This window comes from Petromyzon marinus, unplaced genomic scaffold (genome assembly GCF_048934315.1).
Source record: "Petromyzon marinus isolate PM22_M1 ecotype Great Lakes invasive population unplaced genomic scaffold, UKy_Petmar_22M1.pri1.0 PM_Scaffold_170, whole genome shotgun sequence".
NCBI classification, from domain to species: Eukaryota; Metazoa; Chordata; class Hyperoartia; order Petromyzontiformes; family Petromyzontidae; genus Petromyzon; species Petromyzon marinus.
The window spans coordinates 1-15669 of NW_027423136.1; the positions used below are offsets into that span (position 1 = coordinate 1).

General features: G+C 57.5%; 1 protein-coding gene and 1 long non-coding RNA gene across 56 annotated transcripts in view; one reads left to right on the forward strand and one right to left on the reverse strand.

Moving 5' to 3' along the window:
• The first annotated feature begins 6 nt into the window (after positions 1 to 6).
• LOC142922789 (uncharacterized) lies at positions 7 to 2542 on the forward strand. 50 transcript variants are annotated; one of them, XR_012940299.1, is made up of 12 exons: positions 7 to 125; positions 310 to 439; positions 518 to 621; positions 674 to 699; positions 882 to 959; positions 1012 to 1089; positions 1142 to 1349; positions 1428 to 1583; positions 1636 to 2025; positions 2078 to 2129; positions 2182 to 2233; positions 2286 to 2542. It is a non-coding gene; the product is annotated as an uncharacterized LOC142922789 (long non-coding RNA). The 50 variants fall into 50 exon arrangements; XR_012940300.1 differs by having other exon boundaries at positions 2078 to 2103; positions 2156 to 2233; XR_012940301.1 differs by having other exon boundaries at positions 1636 to 1947; positions 2000 to 2103; positions 2156 to 2233.
• The window catches only part of LOC142922788 (diacylglycerol O-acyltransferase 2-like), an 83762-nt gene continuing 70394 nt past the window's right edge, over positions 2302 to 15669 (reverse strand). For 5 of the 6 annotated variants that reach the window (XM_076063721.1, XM_076063722.1, XM_076063717.1 and 2 more), the window contains 6 exons: positions 14912 to 15022; positions 11572 to 11642; positions 10509 to 10713; positions 7084 to 7205; positions 3715 to 3917; positions 2302 to 2548 (listed from right to left, as the gene is read on the reverse strand). In XM_076063721.1, coding sequence (XP_075919836.1) covers positions 2302 to 2548; positions 3715 to 3917; positions 7084 to 7205; positions 10509 to 10713; positions 11572 to 11642; positions 14912 to 15022 — 959 coding nt within the window. Of the gene's footprint in view, positions 2549 to 3714; positions 3918 to 7083; positions 7259 to 10508; positions 10714 to 11571; positions 11643 to 14911; positions 15023 to 15669 lie in introns of all 6 variants that reach the window. The other variant, XM_076063719.1, reaches the window with a different exon arrangement.

Genomic DNA, 15669 nt, shown 5'->3' on the forward strand with positions numbered 1-15669 from the left:
GAGGTGTGGTGGAGTGATGAGGTTTGGTGGAGTGTAGTTAAGACGAGGTGAGACTGAGTGTGGTTAAGACGAGGTGAGACTGAGTGTGGTTAAGACGAGGTGACACTGAGCGTGGTTAAGACGAGGTGAGACTGAGCGTAGTTAAGACGAGGTGACACTGATCGTGGTTAAGACGAGGTGACACTGAGAGTGTGGTTAAGACGAGGTGAGTCTGAGCGTGGTTAAGACGAGGTGAGACTGAGCGTGGTTAAGACGAGGTGAGACTGAGAGTGTTTAAGACGAGGTGAGACTGAGTGTAGTTAAGACGAGGTGAGACTGAGTGTAGTTAAGACGAGGTGAGACTGAGTGTAGTTAAGACGAGGTGACACTGAGTGTGGTTAAGACGAGGTGAGACTGAGTGTGGTTAAGACGAGGTGACACTGAGTGTAGTTAAGACGAGGTGACACTGAGCGTGGTTAAGACGAGGTGAGACTGAGTGTAGTTAAGACGAGGGGAGACTGATCGTGGTTAAGACGAGGTGACACTGAGCGTAGTTAAGACGAGGTGAGACTGAGTGTAGTTAAGACGAGGTGACACTGAGTGTAGTTAAGATGAGGTGAGACTGAGTGTAGTTAAGACGAGGTGAGTCTGAGCGTGGTTAAGACGAGGTGAGTCTGAGCGTGGTTAAGACGAGGTGAGACTGAGCGTGTTTAAGACGAGGTGACACTGAGCTTGGTTAAGACGAGGTGACACTGAGTGTAGTTAAGACGAGGTGACACTGAGTGTGGTTAAGACGAGGTGACACTGAGTGTAGTTAAGACGAGGTGAGACAGAGTGTAGTTAAGACGAGGTGACACTGAGTGTAGTTAAGACGAGGTGACACTGAGTGTAGTTAAGACGAGGTGACACTGAGTGTAGTTAAGACGAGGTGACACTGAGCGTGGTTAAGACGAGGTGACACTGAGTGTGGTTAAGACGAGGTGACACTGAGCGTGGTTAAGACGAGGTGAGTCTGAGCGTGTTTAAGACGAGGTGAGACTGAGCGTGGTTAAGACGAGGTGAGACTGAGTGTAGTTAAGACGAGGTGAGACTGAGTGTAGTTAAGACGAGGTGACACTGAGCGTGTTTAAGACGAGGTGACACTGAGTGTAGTTAAGACGAGGTGAGACTGAGCGTGGTTAAGACGAGGTGAGACTGAGTGTAGTTAAGACGAGGTGAGACTGAGTGTAGTTAAGACGAGGTGAGACTGAGTGTAGTTAAGACGAGGTGACACTGAGTGTAGTTAAGACGAGGTGACACTGAGCGTGTTTAAGACGAGGTGACACTGAGTGTGGTTAAGACGAGGTGACACTGAGTGTGGTTAAGACGAGGTGACACTGAGTGTAGTTAAGACGAGGTGACACTGAGCGTGTTTAAGACGAGGTGACACTGAGTGTAGTTAAGACGAGGTGAGACTGAGCGTGGTTAAGACGAGGTGACACTGAGTGTAGTTAAGACGAGGTGACACTGAGCGTGGTTAAGACGAGGTGACACTGAGCGTGGTTAAGACGAGGTGACACTGAGTGTGGTTAAGACGAGGTGACACTGAGTGTGGTTAAGACGAGGTGACACTGAGCGTGTTTAAGACGAGGAGACACTGAGTGTAGTTAAGACGAGGTGACACTGAGTGTGGTTAAGACGAGGTGAGACTGAGTGTGGTTAAGACGAGGTGAGACTGAGTGTAGTTAAGACGAGGTGAGACTGAGTGTGTTTAAGACGAGGTGAGACTGAGCGTGGTTAAGACGAGGTGAGACTGAGCGTGTTTTAGACGAGGTGAGTCTGAGTGTGGTTAAGACGAGGTGACACTGAGCGTGGTTAAGACGAGGTGAGACTGAGTGTAGTTAAGACGAGGTGACACTGAGCGTGTTTAAGACGAGGTGAGACTGAGCGTGGTTAAGACGAGGTGAGACTGAGCGTGGTTAAGACGAGGTGAGACTGAGCGTGGTTAAGACGAGTTGCGACTGAGTGTAGTTAAGACGAGGTGAGACTGAGTGTAGTTAAGACGAGGTGAGTCTGAGTGTAGTTAAGACGAGGTGAGACTGAGCGTAGTTAAGACGAGGTGAGACTGAGCGTGGTTAAGACGAGGTGAGACTGAGCGTGGTTAAGACGAGGTGAGACTGAGCGTGTTTTAGACGAGGTGAGACTGAGCGTAGTTAAGACGAGGTGAGACTGAGTGTGGTTAAGACGAGGTGAGACTGAGTGTAGTTAAGACGAGGTGAGTCTGAGTGTAGTTAAGACGAGGTGAGACTGAGCGTGGTTAAGACGAGGTGAGACTGAGCGTAGTTAAGACGAGGTGAGACTGAGCGTGGTTAAGACGAGGTGAGACTGAGCGTGTTTAAGACGAGGTGTGGGTGACGTCGTCGTCATCGTCGTCGTCACGTGATGACGAGGTGATCTGTGGGGCCCAGGCCGTACTTCTCCTTGTTCTCGTCGAAGAGGTGAACGAGGGCCCGGGTGTAGCGGCCACGCAGCTCCTCCACCTCGTCGCTCGACGGCTCCGCCACGCGGCTCACTGGGATTGGAGCCCCCACTGGGGGAGGGGTGACGTCACACACCAAAGGTAAAGGTCGTCACCACCACCACCCTCTCCGAGGGTAGCCTCACTCGAGCAGATGGGGCAAGTGCGGTTTTTGTAGGGTGGGTAGGTGAGTGAGGTGGTGAGTGAATGAGGTAGTGGGTGAGTGGGTGGGTGGGTGAGTGAGTGTTTGGGTGAGTGAGTGAGTGAGAGTGGGTGGGTTGGTGAGTGGTTGAGTGAGTGGGTGGGTGGATGCGTGGGACGGTGGGTGGGTGAGTGGTTGAGCGAGTGGATGGATGGGTGGATGCGTGGGTGTGTGGGTGGGTGGTTGAGTGAGTGGTTGACTGGGTGGGTCAGCAAGTGGGTGAGCGAGTGGGTGAGTGGGTGGGTGGGTGAGTGAGTGAGCAGGTGGACGAGTGGGTGGATGAGTGGGTGAGTGGATGGGTGGGTGAGTGAGTGGGTGTATGAATGGTTGGGTGAATGAGTGAGTGGGTGAGCGAGCGGGTGGGTGGGTGAGTGAGTGGGTGGGTGGGTGTTTGGGTGAGTGAGTAGGTGAGTGGGTGGGTGAGTTGGTGGGTGGGTGAGTGAGGGAGTGGTGGGTGAGTGAGTGAGTGGGTGAGTGAGTGAGAGTGGGTGGGTTGGTGAGTGGTTGAGTGAGTGGGTGAGTGAGTGGGTGGTTGCGTGGGTGAGTGAGTGGGTGGTTGCGTGGGTGAGTGAGTGGGTTGGTGGGTGGGTGAGTAACTGAATGGGTGGGTGGCTGGGTGAGTGGGTGGGTGAGTGAGTGGTTGAGTGAGTGGTTGAGTGAGTGGTTGGGTGAGCGAGCGGGTGAGTGAGTGGGTGCGTGGGTGAGTGAGTGGGTGGTTGCGTGGGTGAGTGAGTGGGTTGGTGGGTGGGTGAGTAACTGAATGGGTGGGTGGCTGGGTGAGTGAGTGAGTGGGTGGGTGGGTGGATGTGTGAGTGAGTGGTTGGGTGAGTGGTTGGGTGAGTGAGTGGGTGGGTGCGTGGGTGAGTGAGTGGGTTGGTGGGTGGGTGGGTGAGCAACTGAATGGGTGGGTGGCTGGGTGGGTGGATGTGTGAGTGAGTGGTTGGGTGAGCGAGTGGGTGAGTGAGCGGGTGAGCGAGCGGGTGAGCGAGCGGGTGAGCGAGCGGGTGAGCGAGCGAGCGGGTGCGCTGGCACTCACCCACGGTGGTGATGGGCCGTGCGTGTGGCAGCAGCCCGGGCGAGCGTGGGCAGGTGAGCGACCGCCCGGCGAACACCACCGGTGCCACCCCCAGGTTGCGCACCACCCACAGCTGGGCACGCCGCACCGCCGACCCCTCGGCGAACCGCACCGTGGACAGCACCGCCTCCTCGCCAAACGAGAAGGCCGGCACCAGCCACGCCCTAGCCCGCAACGCAGCAACGTTAGCGGCCGTGGCCGGTAGCGACCGGTCGCGACCGGAAGTTACTGGCCGTGACCGGTCGTGACCGGTAGTTACTGGCCGTGACCGGTCGTGACCGGTAGTTACTGGCCGTGACCGGTCGTGGACCGGTCGTGACCGGTAGTTACTGGCCGTGACCGGTCGTGACCGGTAGTTACTGGCCGTGACCGGTAGTTACTGGCCGTGACCGGTCGTGGACCGGTCGTGACCGGTAGTTACTGGCCGTGACCGGTCGTGACCGGAAGTTACTGGCCGTGACCGGTCGTGGACCGGTCGTGACCGGTAGTTACTGGCCGTGACCGGTAGTTACTGGCCGTGACCGGTAGTTACTGGCCGTGACCGGTCGTGGACTGGTCGTGACCGGTAGTTACTGGCCGTGACCGGTCGTGACCGGAAGTTACTGGCCGTGACCGGTCGTGGACCGGTCGTGACCGGTAGTTACTGGCCGTGACCGGTAGTTACTGGCCGTGACCGGTAGTTACTGGCCGTGACCGGTCGTGGACTGGTCGTGACCGGTAGTTACTGGCCGTGACCGGTCGTGATCGGTAGTGACTGGCCGTGACCGGTAGTTACTGGCCGTGACCGGTAGTTACTGGCCGTGACCGGTCGTGACCGGTAGTTACTGGCCGTGACCGGTCGTGACCGGTAGTTACTGGCCGTGACCGGTCGTGACCGGTAGTTACTGACCGTGACCGGTAGTTACTGGCCGTGACCGGTCGTGACCGGTAGTTACTGGCCGTGACCGGTAGTTACTGGCCGTGACCGGTCGTGACCGGTAGTTACTGGCCGTGACCGGTCGTGACCGGTAGTTACTGGCCGTGACCGGTCGTGACCGGTAGTTACTGACCGTGACCGGTAGTTACTGGCCGTGACCGGTCGTGACCGGTAGTTACTGGCCGTGACCGGTAGTTACTGGCCGTGACCGGTCGTGACCGGTAGTTACTGGCCGTGACCGGTCGTGACTGGTAGTTACTGGCCGTGACCGGTAGTGACTAGTCGTGACCAGTAGTTACTGGCCGTGACCGGTAGTTACTGGCTGCGACCGGTCGTGACCGGTTGTTACTGGCCATGACCGACCGTGAATGGTCGCGGCTGATCTTAAAGGTGGATTGAAAAATGTGATACTGCGATTGATGCTTCTGTTGTTGTGGAGCAACTCATGCAGCCAGCTATGGCTCTAGGGTTTGGTGTTACATGTCATTTATGTAGTTTATTGTAAACAATTCGGTCACAGTCCCTATGATCACTGTTACATTGCAATTATGGCTTTATTTTTCGGTGATTTCAAAAAGTTTTTTTTGTTTGGACATGTTTGTTTTGTAGGAGTACGGTGTTGTTAGACTGATGGACTTAATCTAAGTTGTCTTGTGGTTGTTGTTGTTGTTGTTTGACTTGCATCCCACTGGAATTTTTGCACACAGCGTTGGTGTACGGAGCTTGTTCAGGAATATTTTGCTGGTTTTTTCCTGGATTTTCTGTTTGCACAGTCAACACAAAGTCACTTTAAGATGTTTTCTTGTTCATGTTTTTGTTTTTTTGTTTGTTGCACCCGATTCAAGAACCGAATGGCTCACAGGGCTATACTAAAATAAATAAACTGAAACTGAATCTGACCGGTAGTTACTGGCCGTGACCTGCCGTGACCGGCCATGACTGGCCGTGACCGGTAGTTACCACCCCCCAACACTCACCCCCCCACACTCACCCCCCAACACTCACCCCCCATACTCACCCCCCCACACTCACCCCCCCCACACTCACCCCCCCCACACCCACCCCCCCAACACTCACCCCCCAACACTCACCCCCCCACACTCACCCCCCCACACTCACCCCCCAACACTCACCCCCAACACTCACCCCCAACACTCACCCCCCCCAACACTCACCCCCCCACACTCACCCCCCCCCACACTCACCCCCCCCCACACCCACCCCCCCAACACTCACCCCCCCACACTCACCCCCCAACACTCACCCCCAACACTCACCCCCCCCAACACTCACCCCCCCACACTCACCCCCCAACACTCACCCCCCCAACACTCACCCCCCCCAACACTCACCCCCCCACACCCACCCCCCCAACACTCACCCCCCCACACTCACCCCCCAACACTCACCCCCAACACTCACCCCCCCCAACACTCACCCCCCCACACTCACCCCCCCAACACTCACCCCCCCAACACTCACCCCCCCCACACTCACCCCCCCACACTCACCCCCCCAACACTCACCCCCCCAACACTCACCCCCCCCAACACTCACCCCCCCACACCCACCCCCCCAACACTCACCCCCCCACACTCACCCCCCAACACTCACCCCCAACACTCACCCCCCCCAACACTCACCCCCCCACACTCACCCCCCCAACACTCACCCCCCCAACACTCACCCCCCAACACTCACCCCCCACTCACCACCCCCCCACACTCACCCCCCCAACACTCACCCCCAACACTCACCCCCCCCAACACTCACCCCCCAACGCTCACCCCCCAACGCTCACCCCCCAACGCTCACCCCCCCACACTCACCCCCCAACACTCACCCCCCATACTCACCCCCCAACACTCACCCCCCCCCAACACTCACCCCCCCCAACACTCACCCCCCAACACTCACCCCCCCCAACACTCACTCCCAACACTCACCCCCCCACACTCACTCCCAACACTCACCCCCAACACTCACCCCCCAACACTCACCCCCCCCCAACACTCATCCCCCAACACTCGCCCCCCCACACTCACCCCCCCACACTCACTCCCAACACTCACCCCCTAACACTCACTCCCAACACTCACCCCCTAACACTCACTCCCCACACTCACTCCCAACACTCACCCCCCAACACTCACCCCCCCACACTCACTCCCAACACTCACCCCCCAACACTCACCCCCCAACACTCACCCCCCCACACTCACCCCCCCACACTCACTCCCAACACTCACCCCCCCAACACTCACTCCCCACACTCACTCCCAACACTCACCCCCAACACTCACCCCCCAACACTCACCCCCCACACTCACCCCCCCACACTCACCACCCCCCCACACTCACCCCCCCCACACTCACCCCCCCCCCCACTCCCACCCCCCCACACCCCTCCTCACCCGTTGGTGAGCGCCAGCCGCAGGAAGCCCCGGCGTGTCCCCAGCGCCAGCTGGTGCCTGCCGGGCTGCGTGGCGAGGGCCTCGGCAGCGCCGCCCACCACCAGCGCCACCAGCTGACCGCCCTGGCGGTGCGACAGGCGGTGCGACAGGGACGCCCGCGTCGCCGGGCACACGCCTCGTGTGGTGGGGGGGTGGTGGGTGGTGGACGGTGGGTGGGGAGAGACGTGGGAGATGGTGGGGAGAGACGTGGGAGACACGGGGAGATGGTGGGGAGATGGTGGGGAGATGGTGGGGAGAGACGTGGGAGACACGGGGAGATGGTGGGGAGATGGTGGGGAGAGACGTGGGAGATGGTGGGGAGAGACGTGGGAGACACGGGGAGATGGTGGGGAGATGGTGGGGAGAGACGTGGAGACACGTGGAGATGGTGGGGAGATGGTGGGGAGAGACGTGGGAGACACGGGGAGATGGTGGGGAGAGACGTGGGAGAGATGAGGAGATGGTGGGGAGAGACGTGGGAGACACGGGGAGATGGTGGGGAGATGGTGGGGAGATGGTGGGGAGAGACGTGGGAGACACGGGGAGATGGTGGGGAGAGACGGGGAGATGGTGGGGAGAGACGTGGGAGACACGGGGAGATGGTGGGGAGAGACGGGGAGATGGTGGGGAGAGACGTGGGAGACACGGGGAGATGGTGGGGAGAGACGGGGAGATGGTGGGGAGATGGTGGGGAGAGACGTGGAGACACGTGGAGATGGTGGGGAGATGGTGGGGAGAGACGTGGGAGATGGTGGGGAGAGACGTGGGAGATGGTGGGGAGAGACGTGGGAGACACGGGGAGATGGTGGGGAGATGGTGGGGAAAGACGTGGGAGACACGGGGAGATGGTGGGGAGAGACGTGGAGACACGGGGAGATGGTGGGGAGAGATGGGGAGATGGTGGGGAGAGATGGGGAGATGGTGGGGAGAGACGTGGGAGACACGGGGAGATGGTGGGGAGAGACGGGGAGATGGTGGGGAGAGATGGGGAGATGGTGGGGAGAGACGTGGGAGACATGGGGAGATGGTGGGGAGAGACGGGGAGATGGTGGGGAGAGACGTGGGAGACACGGGGAGATGGTGGGGAGATGGTGGGGAGAGACGTGGAGACACGGGGAGATGGTGGGGAGAGACGGGGAGATGGTGGGGAGAGACGTGGGAGACACGGGGAGATGGTGGGGAGAGACGGGGAGATGGTGGGGAGAGACGTGGGAGACACGGGGAGATGGTGGGGAGATGGTCGGGAGAGACGTGGGAGACACGGGGAGATGGTGGGGAGATGGTGGGGAGAGACGTGGGAGACACGGGGAGATGGTGGGGAGAGACGGGGAAACACGGGGAGATGGTGGGGAGAGACGTGGGAGACACGGGGAGATGGTGGGGAGACACGGGGAGATGGTGGGGAGAGACGTGGGAGATGGTGGGGAGATGGTGGGGAGAGACGTGGGAGATGGTGGGGAGAGAGGGGGAGATGGTGGGGAGATGGTGGGGAGATGGTGGGGAGAGACGTGGGGGACACGGTGAGATGGTGGGGAGATGGTGGGGAGAGACGTGGGAGACACGGGGAGATGGTGGGGAGAGACGGGGAAACACGGGGAGATGGTGGGGAGAGACGTGGGAGACACGGGGAGATGGTGGGGAGACACGGGGAGATGGTGGGGAGAGACGTGGGAGATGGTGGGGAGATGGTGGGGAGAGACGTGGGAGATGGTGGGGAGAGAGGGGGAGATGGTGGGGAGATGGTGGGGAGATGGTGGGGAGAGACGTGGGGGACACGGGGAGATGGTGGGGAGAGACGTGGGAGACACGGGGAGATGGTGGGGAGAGATGGAGAGATGGTGGGGAGAGACGGGGAGATGGTGGGGAGAGACGTGGGAGACACGGGGAGATGGTGGGGAGAGACGGGGAGGTGGTGGGGAGAGACGAGGAGATGGTGGGGAGACACGGTGAGATGGTGGGGAGAGACGGGGAGATGGTGGGGAGAGACAGGGAGATGGTGGGGAGAGACGTGGGAGACACGGGGAGATGGTGGGGAGAGAAGGGGAGATGGTGGGGAGATGGTGGGGAGAGACGTGGAAGAGACGGGGAGATGGTGGCGAGAGACGTGGGAGACACGGGGAGATGGTGGGGAGAGAAGGGGAGATGGTGGGGAGATGGTGGGGAGAGACGTGGGAGGCACGGGGAGATGGTGGGGAGAGATGGGGAGATGGTGGGGAGATGGTGGGGAGAGACGTGGGAGAGACGGGGAGATGGTGGGGAGAGACGTGGGAGACACGGTGAGATGGTGGGGAGATGGTGGGGAGAGACGTGGGAGACACGGGGATATGGTGGGGAGATGGTGGGGAGAGACGTGGGAGACACGGGGAGATGGTGGGGAGAGACGTGGGAGACACGGGGAGATGGTGGGGAGAGACGTGCGAGACACGGGGAGATGGTGGGGAGATGGTGGGGAGAGACGTGGGAGACACGGGGAGATGGTGGGGAGAGACGTGGACGACACGGGGAGATGGTGGGGAGAGACGTGGGAGACACGGTGAGATGGTGGGGAGATGGTGGGGAGAGACGTGGGAGACACGGGGAGATGGTGGGGAGAGACGTGGGAGACACGGGGAGATGGTGGCGAGAGACGTGGGAGACACGGGGAGATGGTGGGGAGATGGTGGGGAGAGACGTGGGAGACACGGGGAGATGGTGGGGAGAGACGTGGGAGACACGGGGAGATGGTGGGGAGATGGTGGGGAGAGACGTGGGAGATGGTGGGGAGATGGTGGGGAGAGACGTGGGAGACACGGGGAGATGGTGGGGAGAGACGTGGGAGACACGGGGAGATGGTGGGGAGATGGTGGGGAGAGACGTGGGAGATGGTGGGGAGATGGTGGGGAGAGACGTGGGAGACACGGTGAGATGGTGGGGAGATGGTGGGGAGAGACGTGGGAGATACGGGGAGATGGTGGGGAGATGGTGGGGAGAGACGTGGGAGACACGGGGAGATGGTGGGGAGATGGTGGGGAGAGACGGGGAGATGGTGGGGAGATGGTGGGGAGAGACACGGGGAGATGGTGGGGAGATGGTGGGGAGATGGTGGGGAGAGACACGGGTAGATGGTGGGGAGATGGTGGGGAGAGACACGGGGAGATGGTGGGGAGATGGTGGGGAGAGACACGGGTAGATGGTGGGGAGATGGTGGGGAGAGACACGGGGAGATGGTGGGGAGATTGTGGGGAGAGACGTGGGAGACACGGGGAGATCGGGGGGGTGGGGTGGGTGTAGAGAGACAGGGAGAGATGGTGATGACAAAGCTACACTAGTCACGTTGATGTTAACGAAGATGCCCCCCTCCCAAAACCTCCCATCCAATGCCCCCCAATGCCCCCCCCCCGGCTCACCCCCTGCCATGATGTAGTCGCGGTAGAGCGGCATGCGGAAGTTGATGGGCAATGTGGCGAGGTGCGGAGTCAGCCCCGGGAATCGTCGCGAGAAGTCCGTGGCCTCCGTGGCGAAGTTGAGGAAGGCGCCGACGCTGAGCACTCCGTGGGGGTGCAGGGCCAGCACCAGGTTCACGTCGCTCGGGAGATCACACGTCTTCACCAGCTGGGGGCACGTGTCAACAACAACAACATCAACATCAACAACAACAACAACATCAACAACAACATCAACAGGGCCAGCACCAGGTTCACGTCGCTCGGGAGATCGCACGTCTTCACCAGCTGGGGGCACGTGTCAACAACAACAACAACATCAACAACAACAACGTCAACAACAACATCAACAGGGCCAGCACCAGGTTCACGTCGCTCGGGAGATCGCACGTCTTCACCAGCTGGGGGCATGTGTCAACAACAACAACGTCAACAACATCAACAACAACGTCAACAACAACATCAACAACAACAGCAGGGCCAGCACCAGGTTCACGTCGCTCGGGAGATCGCACGTCTTCACCAGCTGGGGGGCACGTGTCAACAACAACAACAACAACAACAACATCAACAACGTCAACAACAACATCAACAACAACAGCAGGGCCAGCACCAGGTTCACGTCGCTCGGGAGATCGCACGTCTTCACCAGCTGGGGGCACGTGTCAACAACAACAACAACAACGTCAACAACAACAACAACATCGTCGTCACCAACATCATCGTCAACATTGTCAACATCATCAATGTCATCGTCACTGTCATCATCACCATCATCAACAACATTCTGATCAACATCGTCGTCATCAACATCGTCAACATCGTCAACATCGTTAACATCATCATCATCAACATCGTCAACATCCACATCATCATCAACATCGTCAACATCCACATCATCATCAACATCGTCAACATCATCAACATTATCAACAGCATCACCATCAACATCGTCAACATCATCATGTGATGACGTCAACATCAGCAACATCAACACCATCACCATCACACCTCCTCCCTCTCTGACCTTGACAGGAAAGTAGTCCCGCAGGTAGTTCCAGATCGCCCAGCTGCGCACCCATTGCGATCTCCTTCCTCCTGCAACAAGTAGGGCCCAATCACCTTGCGTGAGAGTGTGAAGACTCACCTGTGAGCTCACCTGTGTGAGCGTGTGAGTGAGCTAAACAACCCCCTAGCTCCTCGCGGTGCCGTAGGGCAACTCTGTCGTGGACAGTGCTGTGGGGGGAGGTTCCAATTCCGATTGGCTCCTCCCCTCATGGCGTCTGTGACCGCCACAGGGGCTAAACGGGGGCTCTGGACGGGTGCGAGGGGCTGGTAACCCCTCCGCCTTCAAACATTTACCACTAAACCACGTCTAAAATATCTAACTAATAAGCTTGTGCCGGAGGCCCCGGGGGAACAGGCGTCTATGACGTCTCCTGGCCAAACCCCAATTGGCGGAGCCAGGAGATTGAATCTCTACCCTCGGGGCTCCTCCAGAAACAACGAAAAGCCACTACGAGTGGCCACATGGAATATTCGAACGCTCACTGCGGAGGAGAGGCTGCCACTCCTCTGTCGGGAGCTGGACCGGTACCGCCTGGATCTCTGTGGCATTCAGGAGGTCCGGTGGACCGGTTCTGGCTCCTGCCACCATGAGGGGTGGACAGTCCACTACTCGGGGCAGCAGACTGCCAAACAACAGGGTGTGGCTCTTCTTTTGAAGGAGGCGTGGGAGCGTGGCGGTGAGGTGTGGGAAGCTGTAAGCCCCAGGCTACCTTGGGCTCGCCTTCCTATCAATCGGAGGTGAGGAGTGGTGGTTGTGGTTACTTATGCCCCCACCGAAGACGAACATCCGTGGAGGGATGCAGGCAAGGCCAATGAGTCAGATGCCTTCTATGACCTCCTGTCACAGGTGCTAGCTAAAGTGGCCCCTCGGAATACAGTCATCTTGTTGGGTGACTTCAATGCCCGAGTTGGTCATGATGCTGGCACCTGGTCTGGAGTGATTGGATGGCATGGGCCAGATCAGCTCAATAACAACGGTAGGAGGCTGCTAGATTTTTGTGCAGCCCATGGGCTTGTAATTACCAACACGCTGTTCCAGCATCAGCGCATCCAAAAAACATCATGGATGCATGCCGGGTCTAAGCAAGAACATCTGCTGGACTACATAGTGACGGACCAGCAGATGCGAGCCCATGTCCTTGACACCAGGACCTACCATGGAGCTGATCTGCCCTCTGACCATCGACTAGTCATCTGTAAGATGCGCCTGCCATTCTTCCGCTCTGGTGGTGGGTGTACACCCAGGACCCCATTCCAACCTAAAGTGGCCTGGTCTCAGTTATCTGATGAAAGTTGCAAGCGAGAATTTCATCATAGCCTGCGGCTGGGGTTGGCATCGTCCCCCACTCCTGATGTCAAGGGTAAATCGGCGAGGTTTAGGACTGTGACTCATTCAGCTGCAATGGCTGCTTTGGGTACGCAGTCCAGACCTCCCCAGAGACCCTGGCTGACAGAGGAGGTGTTCAGGATGGTTAAGATAAAGCGACAGGCCCACTGTCATCAGCTACAGAATCCCACGTCAGAGAATGAGGAGGCTGACCGCAGCCTTCGCTCGGAGGTTCGGAGAGCTGCAAGGATGGGCGGTAGTCGCGGGTTGCTGAGGAGATGGAGTCTACCTCAGTGGCCCATGATCACAAATCTCTATTTAACTCCATCAAAAAAGCAACCTGCAGTGCCACACCTACTACCAACATTAGGGGAAAAAACAGTGATCCAATCTCCGACCCCCAGGAACAGGTTTGCAGATTTGCTGAGCATTTCTGTGAGCTTCTGGAGGAGGGAAAATCCCTCAGCCAGGAAAACATCGTGGCACAAAGTGAGGATGACCCTGCTAAGGCTGCGGTGCCTCAAATATTGGAAGAAGTCACTCCCTGTGAGTGGCTGGCTGAAGTGCCATCCGTTGAGGGAGTACTGAAGGCGATCCGGAGTCTGAGACCAGGAAAGGCAGCGGGCAGAGATGATCTCCCAAGCGAAATGCTGAGGGAGGGTGGCGTTTGTGCATAGACTGCCCTATATGACATAACAACAGTCTGGACCACTGGACGGGTTCCGCAGGATTGGAAGGATGCCCTGGTGGTCCCCCTCTTTAAGAAGGGGGACCGCACAGACTGCAACAACTACAGGGGCATCTCACTCCTCAGTGTGCCGGGAAAGGTCTGGCAAGGATTATTCAACATTGCCTTGCCAGGCACGCTGAGGAGAGGCTTGCGGAGCCCCAATGCGGTTTCAGGAAAGGGCGGTCCTGCACAGATGCCATGTTTTCTGTCCGTCTGCTACAGCAGAGGTGTAGGGAATTCCAGCAAGACCGACATCTCTGCTTTATTGACCTGGTCACGGCCTATGATACCATCAGTAGGCCTGGGCTCTGGGTTGTTCTTCATGCTTTTGGAGTACCTGACCCTCTGCTCACGATCATTAAGGACCTTCATGATGGTGAGTGGGCCCGGGTAAAACTACGTGGCCGGGAGTCAGAGCCATTCCCTGTACACCTTGTGGTGCGACAGTGATGTCCTCTGGCTCCCACATTTTTTAACATCTATTTTGACCACGTAGTTCGTGAAGCCTTCAATAGCTGTACCGGGGGAATCTCCATATGGTACAGCTATAATGGGAGGCTGATCGATGGCTCCCTGTTGCTCAACCACGTTATGTATGCCGATGATTTGGTAATAGCTGCTCATTCAGAGGAGGAGTTGGAGACGCTGCTGCTGGGACTGGAGCGTGCCACTAAGAGATGGGGCCTTACCATCAGCCCCACCAAAACTAAGCACCTGCCTGGGTATTTTGTATCATCGGACACTCCACCCCCACACACAGGTGTGTGAGTTCACCTGTGTGTGTGTGAGTTCACCTGTGTGCGTGTGAGTTCACCTGTGTGTGTGTGTGAGTTAACCTGTGTATGTGTGTGTGAGTTGACCTGTGTGTGTGTGTGAGTTCACCTGTGTGTGTGTGAGTTCACCTGTGTGTGTGAGTGTGAGTTCACCTGTGTGTGTGTGTGAGTTCACCTGTGTGTGTGTGAGTTCTCCTGTGTGTGTGTGAGTTCACCTGTGTGTGAGTGTGTGAGTTCACCTGTGTGTGAGTGTGAGTTCACCTGTGTGTGTGTGAGTTCACCTGTGTGTGTGTGTGAGTTCACCTGTGTGTGTGTTCACCTGTGTGTGTGTGTGTGAGTTCACCTGTGTGTGTGAGTTCACCTGTTTGTGTGTGAGTTCACCTGTGTGTGAGTGTGTGAGTTCACCTGTGTGTGAGTGTGAGTTCACCTGTGTGTGTGTGAGTTCACCTGTGTGTGTGTGTGAGTTCACCTGTGTAAGGGGTGTTGATGTCAGTGAACCACCAGGTGTAGTAGAGCAGAGCAAGTGGCCATAGCCTCGTCCATAGTAACGTGTAAAGCAGCAACAACTGGCACATCATACCTGTAGCGCACACACAGCACACCTTTGAACACACCTGCACACACCGTGTAGTTTGTGGGTAGTTTGGGGGTAGTTATGGTGTAGTTTGTGGGTAGTTTGGGTGTAGTTTGGGTGTAGTTTGGGGGGGGGGGTAAATACGGTGTAGTTTCTGTGTAGTTTGGGGGTAGTTAGGGTGTAGTTTCGGTATAGTTTGAGTGTAGTTTGGGGGTAGTTTGGGTCAGTTTGGGGGTAGTTGGGGGTAGCTTTGGTGTAGTTTGGTTGCAATTTAAGTGTAGTTCGAGTGCAGTTTGTGTGTAGTTTCGGTGTAGTTTCGGTGTAGTTTCGGTGTAGTTTTGGTGTAGTTTGGATGTAGTTTGGGGATAGTTTGGGTGTAGTTTGGGAGTGGTTTGGGGGTGGTTTTGGTGTAGTTTGGGGGTAGTTTGGGGGTAGTTATGGTGTAGTTTGGGGGTAGTTATGGCGTAGTTTCGGTGTAGTTTGGGTGTAGTTATGGTGTAGTTTGGGGGTAGTTATGGTGTAGTTTCAGTATAGTTTTGGTGTAGTTTGGAGGTAGTTTCGGTGTAGTTTCGGTGTTGTTTTGGGAGTAGTTATGGTGTAGTTTGTTTGTAGTTTGGGTATAGTTCGGGGGTAGTTTGGGGGTAGCTTTGGTG